Here is a 23,142-nt window from a genome sequence, read left to right on the forward strand (position 1 = left end):
TAGAGCGCCGCAGTGGGTCCTGGTCTTTGTTCCAACCGATCCAGTGCCGCCAGTTGAACCAATGAGGTGTCTTGTAAAATAACTAGCACCTGACTTGAATCAACTGATGACCCTTGCAAAAAAAAAGTATCCTCTCGTTCAGTTGGAATGAAATCCCGCACTCACCGCGGCCCTTTGAGGACCGGTTTGCGGTTTGATACCCTGGTCTTAGGGTATTTGGCCTTCATTATGTAATAGAATAGCAAGTCAAAGAACAGGTCAGTAAAGTCAACTCAGTCCGATATTGTGTTCAGCACTAATGGTGTGTGTGATCATCCGTTGCTGGAAGCCGCTGAGAGCCGTCGGATTCATTTAGCGCCAACGTGTTCCAGCTTCATTAGGCGGCTACAAAACAATGGCCGACCGGACGAGACCCACCGCTGCGCAGCCTTCAATTTTAGCTAAAAAGGGAATTTGCGGAAACAATCTTTCCGTTGAAGGTGATTCAACTATGAGATCAATTCCGCGTAACTGGAGGCGTTTCCACTCACCAGAACGACGAATGGGAATAAGAAAAAATTCAGCATAAGCCAAGGGTGTCAGACTCGGGTTGGTTCGTGGGCCAAGTTAACGTCAACTCGATTTCATGTGGGCCGGACCATTTTAGATATAATATTTAGATTTTTTTTTTTATTAAATGAATTGGATTAAAGGCCCTGAATATTCAGTTTTTTATAGATCTTAAACAATGTTTATTTTAGCTTTTTTTAAATATATTTTTAGATTTTACAAATTGATTTTTGACCTAAAAACACAGAAAAAATGGATTAAAAAATTGAAATTATTGATTTAAAAGGCGGAAAATCAGGAAATATAATATACATTTACATCTATCATTTTAATTTGATCCTAAAACAGAGAGTCGGCACTCATGATTTACTTTCCCGGGCCACACAAAATGATGCGGCGGGCCAGATTCGGCCCCCGGGCCGCCACTTTGACACAGGTGGTCTAGAATGAGCCCCTTTTTGTTCTCAGTAGAAACTAACTTTTCCAAAAAAATGATTGTCAAGTAACTTAGCAAGATTCTGGCATAAACAAAATACCAAAGCTATAAAATGCTTGGAATTTCACTATTTTGAAATACCACGCCGATTCAAGATGACCAGGAAAGAATTGGAGCGATGGTGCTCGGTCACATGATTGAAAACAGGCCCATCGCATGTTTTGTTTTCGTCTGCTGGCCCGTGGCGTCTTATCTTGTGCAAGAAAATGTGTTTAATGCAAAGCAGGTGCTCAAGTGTATCCAAGTATCCAAACAATGTGTGACGTTCCGACCACGGCAGGAAATTATCAAATATGGGCTTCAATGGAGAATTAGGTCATTGAACAGATTTTCTCTTAATGTTAACCAAATAAGGACTTCACATTTGGATTGTCAATATTATCTATTGCTTTTCAAATAGTTTGCTTTTTTCAATAATGGCAAAGAAATTTAAAAAGCACAAAGAGCAAATGGAATATGACTCATGTTTTGGATTTAGTTGTAAATAATGACGGAATGTTTTGACAACGTCCAAAATGCAAAACCTATTTAGAACATGACGTTTGGAAATGAATTGTTACGGTAAGTTTAAATGTTTCAAAATGTGTTCATGTCAATCTCTGGAAAAAAACAACAACATGGCTGTTTTTCTTTTTGAATTTTATTTTCATCATGTTGATACAAAATGCCTGCATATTTCGTCATTTGGTAAAGATAGCCGTATTTTTGAAATCCCTCAAGTTTGTCCCGCCACAGTTCACAGGATTGTATTTGCTCTAAAGTCATTTTTGTATCTCTTTTTAAAAGGTCCCTTGCCGCTCGTCCCACCATGACGGCAGAACATCATCTAAACATGTCGAAAATACAAAAAAATGTATTGTAGGCTTCCACTTCAGTGTAAACTCGGGGCTGCCACCTTCCCATTTTGCGATGGCTCCGGTTACTGGTCCTCCCTTTGTCTCCCTGGCTCCCATCCGTCCTATTTTGTCCCTTTTGGGGGCTTCATTTCCCCTTCTAAGCCCAGCAGAAGGAGCGTCTGTTTCAGAGCCGTCTCCTCAACAAATGTGGCGTCCACCTTCTCCTGCTCCTCCTCGAAGGGGTTCACAGCTACAGCGTCGGAAGGACAAGGAAGCTTCTTTAAGAGCCATTTCACGTGAGAAATATCCAAACTCGCATCCCTAAACACATTTTTTGGGCAACTAATCCATGATCAAATTATTATACTAAATATATATGTATATGTATGTGTGTGTGTTTGTGTGTGTGTGTATATGTATGTGTACATGTATATGTGTACGTGTATATGTCATACCTGTCAACCTCTGCCGATAACTCCCCTTATAAATTATTATTGATTCCCCTTACAAACCCCCAAAAAACCTTACAAACACCGTACGACTCGTACGGTGTTTGTAAGGTTTTTTGGGGGTTTGTAAGGGGAATCAATAATCATTTATAAGGGCAGTTATCGGCAGAGGTTGACAGGTATGATATGTGTATGTGTATATGTGTATGTGTGTATGTATATGTGTATCTGTATGTGTATATGTATATGTGTATATGTATATGTATATGTGTATATGTATATGTGTATATGTATATGTGTATATGTATATGTGTATATGTATATGTGTATATGTATATATGTGTATATGTGTATATGTATATGTATATATGTATATGTGTATATGTATGTGTATATGTATGTGTATGTGTATATGCATGTATATGTGTATATGTATGTGTATATGTATATATGTGTATGTACATATGTATATATGTACATGTGTGTATATGTATGTGTATATGTGTATGTGTATATATGTGTGTATGTGTATATATGTATGTGTATATATGTATGTGTATGTGTGTATGTGTATATGTGTATATGTGTATATGTATGTGTATGTGTGTGCATATGTATATGTGTATATGTGTATATGTATATGTGTATATGTGTATATGTATACGTGTATATGTATATGTATGTGTGTATATGTGTGTGTATATATGTATATATGTAAATGTATATGTATATGTGTGTGTGTATATGCGTATATGTATATATGTATATGTGTATGTATATATGTAAGTCACATTTCAGAATTAGTTGCAATCCCAACCAAACTATTTAAAACAATGCAATCAATAGTCTGGAAAATATAGCATTCTGATTTCAGTAGTCTTCCAGATGATCTTTTTATAATTTCCGTATTTTCCACACTATAAAGCCCACTTTCAATGAATGGCCTATTTTAACATTGGTTTCATATATAAGTTGCATATTTATTATATGGCGCACTTGAGAAAAATGGACCTTTATCAGTGGCGCCTAAAATACAGAGATCAAATTAGGTCTGTTAACGTATGAATAACTCGAAAGCAAATGTTTCTTTACGTTAACTGTTCTCCGAGCTTTGTTTTCACCTCCAATATGCATTCACATCAAAAATGTCAAGCCTGTAGTAAAAAATGATTGATCAAATGATTCACGTGAAAGACGAAAGCCGCTTCTTACCTCGCTCGTCTATATTGGAGAGCACTTTGGTCAGGTACGTCAGAGGCAAAAATTCACCTTTAAAGCCTGCTTTGTCTCTTCCCATGAATGGCAAAGCCTATCGGAAGTCAAGACAAGGGGTCATAAAATCAAAGTTCCTTGTGAATCCATTATTGCTATTCCTCGTGAGCACGTGCTTATGTTGTTTACCTTGTTTTTGCCGTGTCTCCCCATCAGATTCCTGACGTAATCTCTGGCAATGGAAGCACATCTGACAGGATGATCCCACGTACGGTAGGATATGTTTGCCTAAACACACCAACAATCCGCTTGCATACAGCCGCAATACTTTTCGGATTTCAGATATAGCGCCATTTGACATGCCTGGCTCATATTTCATACTAAAAAAAGCAAAAAAGAAACTCCGCTCTATCCGTCATTTTCCTGCAAAAGTACTTTCTGTTTCCATTAAACGCACCCAGTGCGAGAGCTCGTTAATCAATCTTTAATTATTTCAATCCCCCCCCCCCCCCCCAAACTCCCCCCTCCTCCCTTTTCCTAGATTAATATTTTAAACCCGATTGTGAAACTTTGCCTCTGAATTATTTACGGCGCTCAGCCTCGGTATCTGTGACCGGCTCCCTTTTTGACGAGGCCGCAAATTGCAGCCCTCCGGAATGGCATGCAAAATAAATCGAAACGGGCCAGGCTCGATAAAAAAGATTAGTTGCGTCGTACGCGCTTGTCTTAACTACGCCGGCTTGCTTAGTAAATAATAAATTGTCAATTGAGACGCCAAAACTTTTCCTGTGTTTTGCACCGCTCTCCGCCTTAAAGCATCCGATACCCAGTCCCGATCCGATTCCCGGGAAATGTACTGAGCAGGGGAAACAGTACTATACATCCAAATCATGAGTGCCGACTTTCTGTTTTAGGATCAAATTAAAATGAAGAGTATAGATGTATATTAAATTTCCTGAATTTCCCCCTTTTAAATCAATAATTGTCATTTTTAATCCATTTATTCTGTGTTTTTAGTTCAAAAATCATTTGGTAAAATCTAAAAATATATTTAAAAAAGCTAAAATAAACATTGTTTTAGATCTATAAAAAACTGAATATTCAGGGCCTTTAATCCAGTTAATTTAATTTAAAAAAATCTAAATATTATATCTAAAATGGTCCGGCCCAGATGAAATCGAGTTGACGTTAAAGCAGCCGCGAACCAACCCGAGTCTGACGCCCTTGCGTTAATACCTAAAAAAAGTAAACCAAAAGTAAATCAATACCAAAATCCAAAAAACTAAAATATCTTTTTTTTTTACTCAATTCCGATCTTCTGAAAATAAATTCCGACCCTATTTTTGATCGAGGACATCCCAAGTACACAGACATTTTTTAACCAACTGTACTCACACACTTGGCACGTGGATGTTACACAACACAACACACACACACACACACACATAAACACACACACACACACACAGAGTGGTGGACCACTCCCAAAGACTTGGATGGAAAATACCTTCCAGTGCACGCAATCGTTACTTTCAGACTTAAAATAACTGCATGCGTCATCATTTTCGGGCAACTTCCTCATTACCTGTAGATGCAATTGTGCATTGTTTATAAGTGGAAATACAAATATTTACCTCGGGAAGTCTCTTTAATACACTGAACTTGAGTTTCTCATTGGCTGCCCCGTTGTCCAGTTCTGTGGAAAGTCCAAATGAAACACACTTCACATTTGGTTTGCATCATTTGTTCATTTTCCACATCCAACAACAATCCAAATCCGTCACGTTACATTTTTTTCAAGTGCAGTTCACTTTTAATGAACCGAGACGAAGGTGGTGTCCAAATAGCGGTCCTCGGGCCGACGGTGGCCCACTGCTCGTTTTTTCTCGGCCCGCGGCCAATTCGGAAAATAGTAAGAAAGTGAAAATTCAAGCTCTCATTTTCTTCCCAGTTTTTAACATGTTCGCACCTGTCATGACTCGAAACACGAAGGTTTCCGTCAGCCGCAGGAAGCCGTGGTCAACGTACTGCAGGAAAGTGTGACGCGGGAGGCAGCGCAAAGCCATGGTCGTTAGCAGCGTGCCATAACCTGAACAAAACAAACAAAATTCAAATTTGAAAACGGATCCCGATCGTATATTGAACCAATACAGTGAAAGGATTTCACGTTGGCCCTCGAAAAACACATTTTGGATCCACTTGATCTAAGCAAAACGGCTAAAATGCAGCATTTCAAGCCACCATGTTCGAACCGTGTCACAGTCCAGGCAAAGACCGCATCTTCACCCCATTTGTTTCTGATTCTATTGGCCATACCAGGTGGGAGGGGCATGCAGAGACCACTTGTGGCTTCCAAAATCCGAAGCATGAAGTTCAACACGGCCCACTCGCCTGGACCGGCTTGCTGTTTTCTGAAACCAGATGGAATGGTGTGAGGTCATCCATCATGTGACTCCTCCTACAAAGGTACGTTGATGCTCACAGGCATAAAACTTGAGGCCCCAGCTTGTGTTTCTGCCATGCTGACTCCAACATGTGTCTGATCAGCTCCAACTACACACAAACACACATTTAGTTAGTCGTTTGGGAAAGAGGCTCATTAAGATTGTAATGAAACGCCAACTGGCCAATCCAGGCTTAAGGGGGAATCCAAGCAAATATCATTTTTTTACATTATTTTAGGGCAGCTCACTGCTTTTTTTCCCCCCAACCTCACTTCCTTTTTTTTGGAAGCCACACTTCCTTGTTTCATTTCCTCCCAGCCGGATTGGCGGTTAAACACGCGGAGGAACAGGCTTTTTTGGCTGTAAAATATGCAAATGATTCCAACACTGATTCCCAAGTCATGTGAATATGTCATCATGATAAGACAAGTTTGCAAGTGTCCACTGGAAAATTTAAAGCGGCAGCAAAAATGAGGGGATTTCAATCTTGCTAAGTTACTTAACAATCATTTTTGGGGGGAAAGTTAGCCTCGTTTCTACTGAGAACAAAAAGGGGCTCATTCTAGATCACATGTGTCAAAGTGGCGGCCTGGGGGACAAATCTGGCCCGTCGCATCATTTTGTGTGGCCCGGGAAAGTAAATCATGAGTGCCGACTTTCTGTTTTAGGATCAAATCAAAATGAAAAGTATAGATGTATATTCCATTTCCTCATTTTTCCCCCTTTTAAATCAATAATTGTAATTTTTTAATCATTATTTTCTGTGTTTTCTAGTTCAAAAATAATTTTGTAAAATATAAAAATATAAAAAAAAAGCTCAAATAAACATTGTTTTAGATCTATAAAAAACTGAATATTCAGGGCATTTAATCCAGTTCTTTTAATCCATTTATAAAAATAAAAAAATCTAAATATGATATCTAAAATGGTCCGGCCCACATAAAATCGAGTTGACGTTATTGCTGTTTTAGGATCAAATTAAAATGAAGAGTATAGATGTATATTACATTTCCTGATTTTACCCCTTTTAAATCAATAATTGTCATTTATTAATCAATTTCTCTGAGTTTTTAGTTCAAAAATCATTTTGTAAAATCTAAAAATATATTTTTAAAAAAGCCAAAATAAACATTGTTTTAGATCTATAAAAAACTGAATATTCAGGGCATTTAATCCAGTTCTTTTAATCCATTTATAAAAATAAAAAAAATCTAAATATGATATCTAAAATGGTCCGGCCCACATAAAATCGAGTTGACATTAATCCGGCCCGCGAACCAACCCGAGTCTGACACCCTTGTTCTAGACTAAAAAAGTAGAGAATTGTTTTTATCCATTCCTACTTGCGGTTCCCAAGGTAGTTATGTCAATACACTTTGGAATGCACCATGTGTGCCAATGTTGTCCTTGCCGCACACCAATGTTAGCTGAGACTCCCAAATGATGTTTTTGGGAATTGGTCTTGGTTATTCAAAAAAAAAAAGGTCTCCCCAAAATATTGATGCTTCTGGCTTCTTCTCCGATGACATCCAATCCGTTTAATCATTGCAGGTGTCCAAATCTTTAGTAAAGGTTAAAACAGAAATGCCTTTAAGAACTAAAAGCATCCGAAGTAATACCATTCATCATCCACAAGACTTTTTGCATAATTAAAACCTCCCCATCTTTTTTCAAAACAGACCGCTCAATATGTATTCAGCGACTCCTTGCTTGCTCTTTGCACTGCATAATAAAAAAGTAATGTATCGCCGTTGTCTATGGCAACGGGAGACGGCCAATAAATAACTAGGATAATAATGTAGCGCTAAGCCGCAATCGATCACCGCACAACTTCCTGGCTCTTTAAAATCTGTCATCTATTGTATCCCCCCCACCAACGTGTGTCAATGCAGCCATTAGTCTCAATAAGCACCAAAAGAATTGAGGGTGACGGTCCATTTCTTTTAGAGACATTTGGCCAGAGTTGTCCAATTGAGTCCTTTTTTTCATCCGCATCAGTTTTCAACACTGTTTGTTCGGGTACTCTGACATTTCGTCAAAAGACGTTTGGTCGCCGGACGTTTGGTCGCCCGGACGTTTGGTAGAACGGACGTTTGGTAGAACGGACGTTTTGGCAGAACGGACGTTTTGGCAGAACGGACGTTTGGTTGCCGGGTTGTTACTGTTGAAACCAGCTCTCAAAATTATAATCATGAGAGAGAGAGAGTGAGTTTAATATCTAAATATCTAATATCAAAATATCAGCAGTAAACTCTGTCATAATTTGACAGCGAGCGAACCCGGCGACCAAACGTCCGTTCTACCAAACGTCCGTTCTACCAAACGTCCGTTCTACCAAATGTCCGGTCGACCAAACGTCCGTTCTACCAAACGTCCGGTCGACCAAACGTCTTTCGACGAAACGTCCGGTCACGGTTTCTTCGTCAGCGAGATCAAGGCAAAAAATACTCGGTTCATTTCCATTTTTTCTTGATATATGGGAGGGCGTACTGTCAGGTTTTTCGTGCGTGGCAGAGGGTATACATGCGGCTCAACACTATTTGCAGTCCTCTTGTTTTAATAAATGCCACGTCGTCTTCTATGGATTTAGCTCGCAAGAATACTAAACAGTCAGACAATTTGACATTCTTTCAGAAATGAAAATATGGTAATATCCTCCTCTTGCATAAAACACAACTTGAACTCGTTGAGGGTGAAACACGGAGTTCTAAAATTACTGTATTTTCCGGACCATAACTTGCATTTTTATTCATAGTTTGGCTGGGCCTGTGACTTATGTTTTTTTTCTTCTCTTTAACCAAAGAAAGCCTGTTTTATTTTAGGTTATAATGATTGGAAAAACGGTTATGTTAACAGATGCCTATCTAGCTTATTGTTCTCCAATTTATTATTGTGACTTTGACAGATCTTGATTTCTTTTAAATAAGAAATGGCCCACACATGTGACTTCTACTGCGGTGCGACTTATAGTCCAAAAAAATATGGTACTGCTTACAAAACTGAAACTAAGAAAACAAATACAAGCTTTCTAGTGTTAAATGGACTTTAGGTTATTTGATGAATTTAATCCATTGGCTGTGATTGACGGCATTAGATGTCCAATCCATTGTGACTAGGTTCGGCTGGCGGCTCATTCATGTCAGATATTCCAGTTCAAAAGAATTTGACAGCAGCGAATGGTTTGTACCGACCTGTTTGGCAACATAGTTGATGACGAGGGAGTCTATCTTCTTAAAGCGAGGCAGGTGTAGCTTCAGATGTTCTCGCAGCTTCTCAACTGTCTTAAAAACATATCCACACACACACACACACACATTTTGGTCTTGTGTAGATGAAAGCGCAAACGGCGGGATGAGATTCAAGCGAGCGACCGGACGACCGGGTCATTCTAAGAATAGACTTCTGGTTTGAACTCTTAAACTGAAGCTATCTGCACTTTTTTTTTACCCGTCTCTTCTTATTGAGTGCAGGCAGGCAAAGCTGTAGGATAAATTTGTCAAACTGTTCTCAAAAAAAAAAGGAAAAACTTAAAATGTGGCCTTTTAAGAAGACTCACAAATTGCCCTTTTACACTTTGGCCTGCTTTGATTGACATGGAACCTGAAGCATAAGCCTAATGTTTTTGGGTTTTTTTTAGAGTTGGCTTAGCATTTTAACAGTTTAGATGTAAAATCCCAAATGTCAACCAAGATTTAAAGATGCTGTAAGGTCATTTTTTCTCAATGCAGTGAATCCCAGAGTTATTGGTAAAAACTTCCGTTTTAGTTTTAGGTGGATTTGAACTCATCATGAGCCAAAGTCCAGTGTCCGTCCGCCATGCCTTCTGTCCCACTGCGACTACAATAAAGCAGTGGCGGGCCGTCAGGGCCTTCAAGGCCTTCTCTGCTGGCCTAAGAAATATCTAAATCATATATTATATTTTGTCCATCAATACTTATTAAATTATTTTATAATAATATATTTTATAATATATATATATATATATTTATTTACGTCATTGCCTTGTCGCAGGTGGAGGGATACGTCATCGCTTTCACCAACTATGATTAGCTACCAAACTGTATCTGGAGCTAGCTGCACAAGCAAATATATTGTTGTGTTGATCTAAAGCCATTTTCAAGACGGACTATGCCAGAAATACGACAGGACAGGCTCAAATTTCAGCATTAGCTTCGATGACGATAGAAAAGAAGGAAGAAAGAAAGGAGGATGGATATTGTGTACAGTTAAAAAGGATTTTTGGTGAGTAAAATATGGCTTTATTCCTAAATAATATTTCAAATGTGGGCCTGGTTCTGATGTCTGAAAAGCTCCAGTGTTTGTATTTAATCATTAAATGCTGCTAGGAAGTGGATTTTACCCGTTGGAGTCGCTACGAGAAAATGCACGGACCGCCACTGCTATAAAGGTCAGTCATGTTTCCATCTTAGCTTGGACCAATACCACAATGACATTAATATGCATATTTCCCAGACCTCGCAATGCACTAAACACCATTGTGACTGATTTAAACAACCGAAAATGAAGGAGATAAAAAAAACGTCATTACGAACCACACAAATGTAGACCAATTTACTCTAATCCTCTACAACCTGCTAAAAAAAATCAACAACAACATCGGGTCAAAAGTGGGATAAAGACATGTCTGGAATTTTTAGGGCAATTTTAAAGCCTTAATACATGTACCCCCTTTTTTTTCAAATATCATTTGACATTTTTCAGGGTTGTTAACAATTTGAATTTGACCTTACACGACCTTTAACCCATTCACCCCAAATGACATCGATAGAGTTCAATAGAATTACGGCCGCCAGTGCCACTCAAACACGATCATTCATTCACTCACCAATCCGATGAAGAGACCCTGGTGGTGGTCTTCCTCTTGAAAAAGGGGCACCGGCTTCCTGTCTGGAAGACACGGGGGAATCGTTTAAGGACAAAAAACAACAAAAAAACAATCAGCCTGGTTACCCACGTCATTAATCGGAGTAGAAAAAAGGAAATGTTAGAAAGAGGGAAAGGGATTGTGGGTAGTTGAAGACATTAATGGATTCTTTTTGGGTGTGTTTTCCTTTGAAAAAAATACATCACACAGCTTAAGGGGGCGTTATGAGACAGCGCTCCCCGCTGTGAGCAGATGAATAATTTCACTCTCCCGTATGTAATCTTTATTTCATCGCACACGTGGCGCCTTTTTGATGTGTCGCATGTAACCACGCGCATGTGAGCGCTTGCTTTCTAGGCCCACATATTATTAGAAAAAGGTTCAGGTAATCGTTTTCATTCCAAAGAAGCATTTGCTGCAAATTTGCATTTCCACTTGCTTTTGCTTTGGGCAAAATTACAGATATTTGCCAGCTTCCAGTTGTTTAAATGTTTAAAGATCATCACTTTAGTTTTGAATACTCCCTTTTTTGGGGCACTTTTTACTTCATCCTTGATATTTTAGAGATTAAATGGGTGAAAAAAGCCTATATATATCAGTGGTGTGCCGTCAGGGCCTTCAAGGCCTTCCCTGCTGGCCTAAGAAATATCTGAATCACAGACTGATGTTAATTTTATTTTGTCCATGAATACTTATTAAATAATTCCAAATTGTCTGTCAGCTCCCTTTCATTGCACTGCTTCCAGATGTGTGTTTTCATATTGAAGCATTTAACCAATCACATTTCAGCCATTATTTGTTGCCAGGATCAAGGCCTTCACAATCAGTTCTGCAGGCTCTGCTGCATTAAACAAGCGTCGATAATACTGTTGCTTCAACCAATCAGAATTCGATTTGGTGACACCAAGGCCTTCTCATAGGCGTAGGGATACGTCATTTCCTTCTCGCAGGCGTAGGGATACGTCATCGCTTTCACCAACTATGATTGGCTAGTGATAGAGTGGGCTAGCCAGAGCTACCAAGCTGCAGAAGAGGTTTTATAGCCATAAAATAGTTTTTGAGGGTTGGATTGATTCCGATAGAAGGCACTACTAGAAAATGCACGGACCGCCACTGATATATATACATATTTTTTTTAATATGTTAGGTGTCTCAGTGTTGCATGCAGAATAACGAAAGATTCTTTGATTTGGTTAATACTTATCTGAAAGATTTGTTTCAGCATTTAGAATGAAAATATTGGATTGATCCCAGTGTATTTCTCATCTGTTTTTTTACTGGACCTTATGGAGTATTTGACGTGGCATAAATCAAATACGTGAGTAAATTTCACATTTGGGCTTGATGCTTAACATCTGCACAGGAGGTACGACTTTGTTCGGGTTCTCTTACCCAGATGCCAAGTGTCCACTAAGGCGAGAACCCTAGAAAACAGAAAAGATTAGATGTGAACACTTTAGGCTACATCTTGCATTGAGTGTCCTTCAAAATCAATAACGTGAGGCAATCATTAGCAAATAGAATGATAAGCCCCCCAAAAAACCTGTACTTTAGCTGCTTCATCTGAATTGGATCTTCTCTGGAAGTCATCCTTAAAGTTCTGACGAAGATCGGTTGAAAGATTTTAAAAGAGTTTAATATACCCCCATTTAATATCCCCCCATTTTTATATACCCCTATTTGATATACACCCCAATTAATATTCCCCCCATTTAATATACCCCCATTTAATATACCTCCCCATTTAATATTCCCCCCATTTAATACACCCCCCATTTAATACACCCCCCCTATTTAATATACCCCCCATTTAATATACCCCCCATTTAATATACATCCCCATTTTATATACCCCCCATTTAATATACCTCCCCATTTGATATACCTCCCCATTTGATATACCCCCATTTGATATATCCCCCATTTAATATACCCACCCCCCATTTAATATACCCACCCCCCATTTCATATACCCCACCCCCCATTTAATATACCCTCCATTTAATATACCTCCCCATTTAATATACCCCCCAAGCAGGGCTTGTTTTTTTTTTTTTTGGCCTTTAGTCGATATTGAAAATCAATCGGCCTCTGTGTTCAAAGAAGGGATGAAATGCGGGAAGCTGGAAGTGACCTTGGGCAGGTTTAATAACTTTTGATCTGTACTATCTCTTGTGTGGTACTCAGAAATCCCGATAAGACGCGCAACGATCGATAGGAAACAATCTATACAATAAAAGGAGACCTACTTCTTGGCATTCTCCAACAAATGAGTCACGTGGCCGGAGGCTGTCGCTGACATCTAAAAGAAATAAACGTGAATGCGCAGACATTCACACAGCATTTGGCTTTTTCAGCATTACAATTTTGCACCGGTGGGCCTCCACGTGGGAGGTCTTATATCTGGGGTCGGGATCCACGTCGAAGTAAGGGGCCCTTTCCGCGTTCCACTGCAGCTCGTACCAGAAGCCCCGAGGACTCCGGGCCTGCACGCACCGGCGAGGAAAAACCAGCAGAGTGCACAACTGTGCGTGACTCAAGTCCGAAATCAAAATGGAAAAAACGCACGCACTACCAATTGTTCATCGTCACGCAATCCAGTAAAAAAAAAAAATCCAATTTCATCCATTACCTTCCCTTTAAAGACGTACTCGGTGTGCCACTGAGTGGTACAACACACACCGGGGATGTCCGCCAGGCACGCGGTTACCTCCTGGAAGTTATTTATTCAAATGTATTTTGATTTATATATGAACTTTAATCCTAGACTATATGTGGAGGTTACCTTCATGTCGAACACCGATGAACAAGGGAGTAATTTATCCAGGCTAAGGCTTTTCTGGTAGCTCATTTTGTACAAAGATGCTGTGGAGAAAAACAATAACAAAAACAAATAGCGGCCTTCAAGTAAAAAAACATATGAATGTATTTTTTTTTTCTCTTCACACTGACCTAGAATAAACTCCTGCATCTGGTCGAAAGACTCCAGAGCATTGACGTAGCTACACAGCCACTCAATAATCTGCAGGGATATAAAGTCATGTTAACGGTCGGCTTTGTTTACACGTAAAAGCCCCAACGTAGCCTCTCATACCTCCGACTCCACATTCGGGTCCTTTTCACTAGAAAGAAGAAGACAGTGAAGGGCGGCCAGGCGTTGGGCGTCACTCGCGTTCTTGAGTCTTCTTGCCACGGCGAATGAAATCCAGAAAAATGAGTAATGAACAAGAACCTCTCCTCGCCTTCCTTTAGGTGGCGCTCACCCGTCAGGCAACTCCGATCGTAGAATCTGAAGAAGGTGGCGTGTGCTGAATTGGACTCCTTGGATGGTCCCGCTGTCCAGATCCAAGATGGCCGTGCTGGCTTCCGCCTCTGCGTGCAGCACCGAGAATCTGGCAGAATTTGACGGTAGGCCCAACTCCGCCTCGTCACCTGAATGTCAGACGCGAATATATTTAGGATTAACGTGATAAAATACACACACGACCAACACCCTCGTGAGGATAAGGAGATCTCTAGATGAATCAGTGGCCTGATAGACCGTCGCCCAAATTGCCCATCTCAAAAACCGGCCCTGCGATGAATGAATGAATGTGCATGTATGACTACACGTTAAATGTAGTAATTATGGGTTGTTGTTTTTTTACCTAGGGAAGATGTCCGTCAGTAGCAGACAATTACCGTATTTTCACGACTATAAGGCACACATAAAAGTCTTGAATTTTCTCCAAAATAGACAGGGCGCCTTATAATCCAGTGCGCTTTATATATGGACCAATACTAAAATTGTTATCACGATAAAATAAAATAAATCAGTCGATTAAAATGAAGAGTATAGATGTATATTACTTTTCCTGATTTTCCCCCTTTTAAATCAATAATTGTAATTTTTTAATTGTAAAACGGCTAAATAAAGTACAACCGAACTCAGTTTTGCTTCCGTTGCCTTTTTAAAAACGTGTTTTTAGCGTGTGTCCGTATATTTAAGCTGGTGTATGTTTTGTCATGCCTGGCTGCGTCTATAAAAACGGTGCGTCCTTTGTGTGTCAAATGCAGAAATAGGACTCGTTACTGACACTGCGGCTAAAAATACGATGCGCCGTATAGTCGTGAAAATACGGTAGTTAGCATTGTCCAGCAATTTCAAGTAATGCTTACGATGAATAAAAACGTTTTTTAACGTACACCAATGGTATCAAATTTGCGACTATTTGACCAAAAGCCCCTTTTTGAACCAATGAGGACTTCTAACACGTTGTTTCTTGAATTATTCTGTGTGTATAACATCATTTTCAGTACTTAAGCTCCGTGTTTATGTGCGTGTTTACGTATGTTTACTCAGCTGCCACTTGCAATTCCAATGCATTGGAAAATATATTTGCATTTCTTACTCATTTTAGTGGGTTATTTTCTTAGCTTTTTTGCATATATATTTTATACAAAATGTGTATACTTGACGAATGATGCAAATTCAACATAACATAGCTCTCTACTGATGATAAATTCAAGTTACGCAACCAGTTCTGGAACCAATTTATTTCATAAGTAGAGTTACCACTTTATTTAGTTTTTTTTTAACGTACACCAGTGGTATCAAATGTGGGTGTTTTTCCTGACTTTGTAAAGAAAATGATCCAGAATTTACAAGCAATGACCTGCAAGCAATGTTCCCTCTAAGCTGCGTGCGTGCGCAATTGCGCACTACTCTCGTCTTCTCTACGCACAGCAAATCATATGGAGCGCACAAAATAAAATCCCAATTTTTTTTCTGCCCATTAATCATTACATTTTATTATTACTAAATCATTTATGTGTAGTAGACATGCACCTGCTTATGGCAGGTGTGATACTGGTGTGTGTCCATAGCGAGCAAGGATGATGTTGCTCACACCAGTACTCAGTGTGCTCAGGGAGGTTGTCTTTCTGCCCAGACAAACAAAAAATTAGAGAGAACATTGCCTGCAAGTACCCTAAAATGACCAAAAAAGTGATGCAGTTGTAAGTCTTTGGGCAAAAAAAGCAACGTCTCTCAGTGGGATGACACTTAATGAGAAAAAGAGTGCAGCACACTTCATCTTACCCGACAGGAAAAGGGAGTGGCAGAGCATCTCCTGCTGCCTGGTGTTGATGCAGTGCAGGAATCGGCCGTGCAGATACACCAGCACGTAGTAACCTACATACAAAAAAAACGAACGGCTCGGCTCGTCAGCTTGCCTGACGTTAATTGGGCCGAACCAGGCCACACGATCGCCATTGTGTTTTGCTCAGAGATGCTTTTAAAAGAGCACCACTCTGGAAATAAGTGTGCAAGTGACCAAGAGGGATGAAGAAGGGATGGAACTGCGCGCCGTCCCGTGTCGGACGCTCCAAGGTGACCCGGAAAGTCTTGCTGCAGTCTGAGAGAAGGGAGATGAGGTGACGCGGCGCCGGCGATGGCGGCAGGATGGCACGTCATACCTTTGTGAACTAAAACCAGAGAATAGACCAGCTCCGGTTGGTCGTAGGCCGGCAGACTGTAGCACACGCACATGCTTCCTTGAGTTGAAATAGAACAGAAAAATGTCCGTGTCGTCACGTTAATAATTCACGGGATCTGACTTTTCCATCCAGCCAGCATCTCCTTAGCTGTGCATGTGTACCTAATGTTAAGGCCGCGGTATAAGAAAAATGGCTTGTGCCTCTGAGGTATTCAAAGCATGCAATCAAATATGCATCAATCAGCAAAGGAGTGCCAAAATGCAGATTCATTCCGTTTTTAATCAAAGAGGGGAAATCCAATCATTATTTCACTGTGGAAGGTTGAGGGACTTGCATTCTTGTTTTCCAAAAGAGGAAAAACAACAACACAAAGTGCTGAGGGTTAGTTATTTATGTGTTTTCATGACTGTGCCGTAAAGAGTTTTGACCTAATCTGTTGGTGAACACGTTGATCTTGACACGCTCTGGCTCCTCCACATAATGGTGGTCAAAACCCAGATTCACCAACCTGTCAAAAGCATCCACATTTTTCAAAGTAAACACATACTGGCCGCCATTTTAGGAGCCGTATGCTGGCAAGATTGCAGTGTGTGTAGTCGTCGTCGTTGTAGCCTTACTTGACTGTGTTGAAAGAATTGGCAGGCAGCGCTAATGGAAGCTCGAGCTGTGGGACAGCAAGAGTACAGAAAGGTTGTGAGAACAATTGATTGGGTAAACATACCCAATGATTATCCGCAAAAACAATTGCAACAAACGATGCATTCAATGGCACTGAAAGATGAACATGCATAGCCATATGAAGTGAATTGGACATCTATTAATGTCAATAGCAGGCAATTAAGTTCATCTTGAGTCCCATTTTATTTTTCGCTTCCATTTTAGGATACTTTTCTAGATGCTTCTTGTTCGTTTGTCGGTTTCTGCCGATTGTTGAGCATTTGCAGGTTGGTTTAGGGGCATTTTAAGGTTCCCTATTAACTCATTGGCTACCGTTCAAGGCGCCATTTTGACGACAGGGGGCGAATGAACGAATAAGATTGCGAATAAGGAAATGGAGCGAAGTACAGTAGTGTTTTTTTAGGTTTTGCATCGAGAAAATGAAAGCATTTCACTCTGTATGTAAAGTATGAATGAGCTACAAACAGTTTGGCCCTGTTCCGGCCTGCAGGCCACACGTTTGACACCACTGATTCACACAATTGCAAAGGTATGAAACAGTTGTGCTCGATAGTTGATTTTATACCAACATAACAAATCAACTTCAAATCTACAAAATGCAGGGGGGGCGTTTTTACCATTATTTCACAGTTGCAGTTATCGTAGAACTGCAAACACCTGAGCACAAACTTGCCCTGCGTAGAAAATAAATTTAAAAAATCCGTATTTTCACGACTATAAGGCGCACATAAAAGTCTTAAATTTTCTTCAAAATAGACAGGGCGCCTTATAATCCAGTGCGCTTTATATATGGACCAAATCTAAAATTGTTATCACGATAAAATCAAATAAATCAGTGGATAGGGTACACCATCCTCTACAGCTCTCACAACTACGGCAAGCAGCCCCCGACTCTACTATTTTCCCCGTAGAAAAAGTACTGTGCAGTGACTGCTGGGATATATAGTTCTTTTGTCAATGCACCCAATGGATTTTGGCCTGTACATCGACATCAACACAGCTTTACGAAGCATTGGAAGCAACGTTGGAAAAGTTACGCTAGCCACTAGCTAGCTACTATTTGCGAATAGATTGTGGCCGCCTGGACGAACGTATAAAACTCAGAAAATGAGGACGTTGATGGATTTGTGGGTGATGATCCCGTGAGTACATTGTAAAATGGCTAAATAAAGTACAACCGAACTAGTTTTGCTTCCGTTGCCTTTTTAAAAACGTGTTTTTAGCGTGTGGGTGTCGCGTGTATGTTTAAGTTGGTGTATGTTTTGCCATGCCTGGCTGCGTCTATAAAAACAGTGCGTCCTTTGTGTGTGTCAAATACAGAAATAGCACTCGTTATTGACACTGCGGCTAAAAATATGATGCGCCGTATAGTCGTGAAAATACGGTAAAAAGAGATTTGGACCACATTCTCCGTCTGCACAGGCGATTTAAGCATAGTGTATTTTTTTTAATGAACGGCGCACTACCGTGCGGGTTAGATAGTAGAGCCTTTGCGTGTGCACGTCCCATTGGACCCAGCAGAAATCCTCCACCACCCGCTCGGCCGTCTTGGACAAACGATCGGGATTGGCCAGCACCTGTCGTTACGGTGAAACATTTTGAAAAGGCAGTTGTGTTGCGGGAAAAGGAAGTCATATTTACCACTTTGTGACCTTCTTGTCGGGTCAGCTGGACGTGGTACAGATCCGCATCTGAAAGTGTGCGCACAATAAAAAGTGTGCGCACTCCTCTTTTTTCATGGGCTTTGGCGCTATTAAAAATGACGGGACTCACATCCGTCTTCGGTCAGGAGCAGCAAGTGGCTTTCGGACACGGATTTGCGCTCACTTTGCGGATGAAGGAACTGACAACGCCAAATGTTAAAAGACTGCCGTTCCACTGGGCTAGTCGGCCATGCTTTTCACGTACGCTACCTGCACTTTGACCCGACAGTCCACCGCCTTTAAGACCTTAGTGTCGTGGATTGGATCGATCTCCATCAGGAGTGTCAGACAGTCGGACACTAAATAGACAGATAGAACAATAGATGACGCATGCAAAGAAATGGAGGGAAAGCGGAATGTGTCGTACTCGGTTTGAGGTGCTCCGCTTCGTGGCTGTTTTGTGCTAAGCTGACGGCTGGCGGGAAGAAAGAAGTGATCGATTGAAATCAGTCCTATTTTGGAATCAGTTGACAGCAAAACTGTGAACGTGCTCACCTAACAATGTCTCCTCCTTGTTCAGGGAGCAGCTGCTAACACGGACTTCTTTGTCAAAGGTGTACAGGAGCTGTCGGAGCGGTCAAACAAGTCATAAATCAATCAAATTTATTGGCTACCGCCAGTTTGACTGGCAGGGAATGATCGCTACCAGTCAAAATGGATTCAAAGTAAGGGGTGTCAAACTTTGACTGGTTCGCAGGCCACATTCGTGCAAACTAGATCACGTGGGCCAAAAAAAAAAATGAACTTACTGGCCATCAATGACAGGCAGTGAGTTCATTTTGCCTGACTTTCTTGTCATTTCAGGCTACTTCCAAGTCCATTTTGGATCATTTCCTATTTGTTTGGGGGCAATTTTCCGTGACCGGACGTTTCGTCGAAAGACGTTTGGTCCCCGGACGTTTGGTCCCCGGACGTTTGGTCAACCGGACGTTTGGTCAACCGGACATTTGGTAGAACAGACGTTTGGTAGGACGGACGTTTGGTAGGACGGACGTTTGGTAGGACGGACGTTTGGTAGGACGGACATTTGGTAGGACTGACGGTTGACCAAACGTCCGGGGACCAAACGTCTTTTGACGAAACGTCCGAGTACCCAATTTTCTCTTTGTTGGTTTCTTTCTGCTGATTTTTGCTCCTTTCCAGGCATTTCAAGGTTCTTTGATGACTTTGATGACAACCCATTGATGGTGCTATTGTCACTGCAGCGGTGGAAAGAACCAACATAACTGCGGATGGGTAAATAAAAGCATTGGATTCTGTTTGTAGAGAATGAAGGAGTTACGGATCGCATGTTTGACACCCCTGCGTTATCGCAAACGAACTTTGCACATTGATTTTGGGAAGCAAAATGACACAACAGCTCAAACTCACTTTATTCTGCTTAGTGCTGGGGTCATATTTCCCAACTTTGGTGGTCCCAGTCGAGCCCTACGAGGAAACCAGATTAGCGCCACACTTAATTCATTCACGTGCAGTACATCCAGTGATTAAAAAGCAGCAAATGATGAAAATGAACCTCTTGGCAGGGCCACCTTTGACCTCCGAAATGCGTTTGCCAGATGAGTCATTAAAAATCTTTGCTACGCGGTTCCTAACTATGACTTTATCCACTGAGGGTTGGAACTTTCCAAAACTCCCCAAATAGTGGACATCAAGTGGAATCATCAGGAGGGAACGTGTGTTTTATGCAGTTTGATTTTTTAGTCTATTTGAGGATGCAGCGCCCTCACAGATATCCTTGTGCGTGTTTGCGTATGTGTGAGCACGCTTACTTGGCAGATAAGCTATATGAAAAATATCATGTTATGAAGCGACTGAGTGTTGGCACATGCAGCTAAAAAAATGGAACTCCTTATCATTCTCTCTACGTTGACTGGTACATGGCCGATTGGTCGCCGATCTTTTGGTCGCCGGTCTTTTGGTCGCCCGGAAGGTAAGTGATAATTACCATTTAAATCGTTGCTCAAATTCCCTAAATACAAACTGTGAATTACTATTTAGTCATACTTAATGCCCTAATAATTATTAGGCTAAAGAAAAGCTCCAAAATTCCCGGACTTTTATTGTTTTTTGTTGGAGAACTTGTTAAGACCCTGACGGACGTAGCTTCTTAAAGGGACAACGCATGTACATACAAACTCTTCTACACTCACACGTGGGCTCAGTGAAACTGCTCATGGCCATTGTTGGCTTTTATTGATGCGTAGACCGTGTTGTTTTACCTTGTTTTGTCGCCAGTCTTTTGGTCGCCCGTTGTTGCGGTCGGGGCGACCAAAAGACCGGCGACCAATCGACCGCACACGACGTTGACTAGCTCAAGAAAAATAGCGACAAAGCATGGCCCAGTTCGAACTGGAATTGGAATCCCAGTGAAAACAAGGTAAACCTGACTTCTAAAATAACAGAAATTGCAGAAAGGAAGTTACACAAATATGATAAATATGAATAACCTTCCAGGAGTAAAGGATGCCTCCATCTCGCTCAGTGTTGAGGATTAAAATGTCCACCGCTCCAGAGTCGTCTGCAGACATTAGGTCAACGGGTAAGTGTGCAAATTTGTTTTTGAATTATGTCTCATATTATTCATTATAGTTGTACATCTACTCTCGAATGTTTACATGCGTGTGTACGTATGTTTACTCAGCTGCCACTTGCAATTCCAATGCATTGGAAAATATCTTTGCATTTCTTACTCATTTTAGTGGGTTATTTTCTTAGCTTTTTTGCATATATGCAAATAGCACTCGTTACTGACACTGCGGCTAAAAATACGGTGCGCCGTATAGTCGTGAAAATACGGTAGTTAGCATTGTCCAGCAATTTCAAGTAAAGCGTACGATAAATAAAAACGTTTTTTAACGTACACCAATGGTATCAAATTTGCGACTATTTGACCAAAAGCCCCTTTTTGAACCAATGAGGACTTCTTACATATTGTTTCTTGAATTATTCTGTGTGTATAACATCATTTTCAGTACTTAAGTTCCGTGTTTACGTGCGTGTTTACGTATGTTTACTCAGCTGCCACTTGCAATTCCAATGCATTGGAAAATATCTTTGCATTTTCTTACTCATTTTAGTGGGTTATTTTCTTAGCTTTTTTGCATATATATTTTATACAAAATGTGTGCACTTGACATTTTTAAGGATTCAGGTGCTAATATTAAAGATCATATGCAAATTCAACATATCGCAGCTGTCTACTGATGATAAATTCAAGTTACGCAACCAGTTCTGGAACCAATTTATTCCATAAGTAGAGATACCACTTTATTTTGGTTTCCGCACCACTTAATTCACCTCAACAATTTGGAGAAAAAAAATTAATTCAATAATCATTTTCAATGTCCACAAAAGACGATTTTTGTGATCTGAAAATCTGTCTCATTCTCTTTTAGTGAGCACCACTTGAAAGTCAGCTGAGCAACAAAACGTCAACGCCTCACCTTTCACCCGGCACCCCGCCGCCTCCTTCCTGCGGATGTCAGCCTCCACATCTCTGCGCAGGTCAAACTTCAGATGCACTTTTAACATAAGAGCACCGTCAAATTTTGTAGGGAAGAAAACACAATCACGTCCAAGAACTTGACGGCGCGCCGCTGCCTCGCAGACTCAGCAAACTTCCCGGCTGTAGCATCACATGACCAAGAGTAGTAACTTTTCCCCTCCGTGTCTTGCAAAAGTTAGGGCAGCTGAGCATTAACTTTGTCCTCAGTCATGGCGGAAATAGAGCAACTCCTCCCACCCTTTGTTGTTCTGGGGAAGTTTCACTCGAGCCAGGCTGGAATCTCTCACCACTACCCAGTCCCCCACACTGGAACTTCACAATAGTGTGTCACACATTTGTTTCGCCATCTAAAATGGGCATTCAAGTAGTTAGTCTTAGTGCAAAAATACACAATATTAACAAGCTAAGGCACTGCTATTAACCTCTCATGCCAGTTTTGCAGTTTTTATGAAAACAATGAACAAAAACAACAAAATCTTCAACCATTTGTCTGTTTTTTTCCGCAGTTTTTATGAAAATGACGGAAACTCTTGAACAAATACGTAGATTTTCTCCTCGACCTTGCAATTGACCAAAAAAAATCATTAACAAGCTAAGGCACTGCTATTAACCTCTCATGCCAGTTTTGCAGTTTTTATGAAAACAATGAACAAAAACAACAAAATCTTCAACCATTTGTCTGTTTTTTTTCGCAGTTTTTACGAAAATGTCGGAAACTCTTGAACAAATCCAATAGATTTTCTCCTCGGCCTCGCATATATATATATATATATATATATATATATATATATATATATATATATATATATATATATATATATATATATATATATTTCGAAATATGTCATCTTAACACATGCAATAATACAGAAAATGGATAGTTTTGACCCATGGTGTGTATCAT

At 40.4% G+C, this 23,142-nt stretch overlaps 1 protein-coding gene across 5 annotated transcripts; it reads right to left on the bottom strand.

Moving 5' to 3' along the window:
* Positions 1-1,795: 1,795 nt before the first annotated feature.
* gsap (gamma-secretase activating protein) lies at positions 1,796-22,469 on the bottom strand. Of its 5 annotated transcripts, none has more exons than XR_013298390.1 (32): positions 22,177-22,469; positions 21,181-21,251; positions 20,102-20,158; positions 19,226-19,295; positions 19,098-19,145; positions 18,941-19,029; positions 18,801-18,870; positions 18,669-18,718; positions 18,494-18,604; positions 17,645-17,701; positions 16,967-17,013; positions 16,778-16,857; positions 16,329-16,406; positions 16,187-16,267; positions 15,952-16,044; positions 14,135-14,303; positions 13,966-14,056; positions 13,824-13,893; positions 13,657-13,736; positions 13,504-13,584; positions 13,235-13,357; positions 13,121-13,173; positions 12,264-12,295; positions 10,833-10,894; positions 9,178-9,267; positions 6,025-6,095; positions 5,859-5,953; positions 5,512-5,631; positions 5,177-5,238; positions 3,732-3,774; positions 3,543-3,639; positions 1,796-2,131 (listed from the first exon to the last, which is right to left on the bottom strand). XR_013298390.1 is itself a non-coding variant. In XM_077594203.1 (32 exons), exons 1-32 carry the CDS (start codon positions 22,262-22,264, stop codon positions 2,004-2,006), a joined length of 2,610 nt encoding a protein of 869 aa, XP_077450329.1. In that variant the 5' UTR covers positions 22,265-22,466; the 3' UTR covers positions 1,796-2,003. The 5 variants fall into 5 exon arrangements, 4 of the variants coding, with proteins under 4 accessions (XP_077450329.1, XP_077450328.1, XP_077450331.1 ...); XM_077594203.1 differs by having other exon boundaries at positions 3,732-3,830; positions 13,966-14,053; positions 22,177-22,466; XM_077594202.1 differs by having other exon boundaries at positions 3,732-3,830; positions 22,177-22,466.
* Positions 22,470-23,142: the final 673 nt, after the last annotated feature.

Source organism: Stigmatopora argus, chromosome 23, assembly GCF_051989625.1.
Source record: "Stigmatopora argus isolate UIUO_Sarg chromosome 23, RoL_Sarg_1.0, whole genome shotgun sequence".
In the NCBI taxonomy this organism is placed as follows: domain Eukaryota; kingdom Metazoa; phylum Chordata; class Actinopteri; order Syngnathiformes; family Syngnathidae; genus Stigmatopora; species Stigmatopora argus.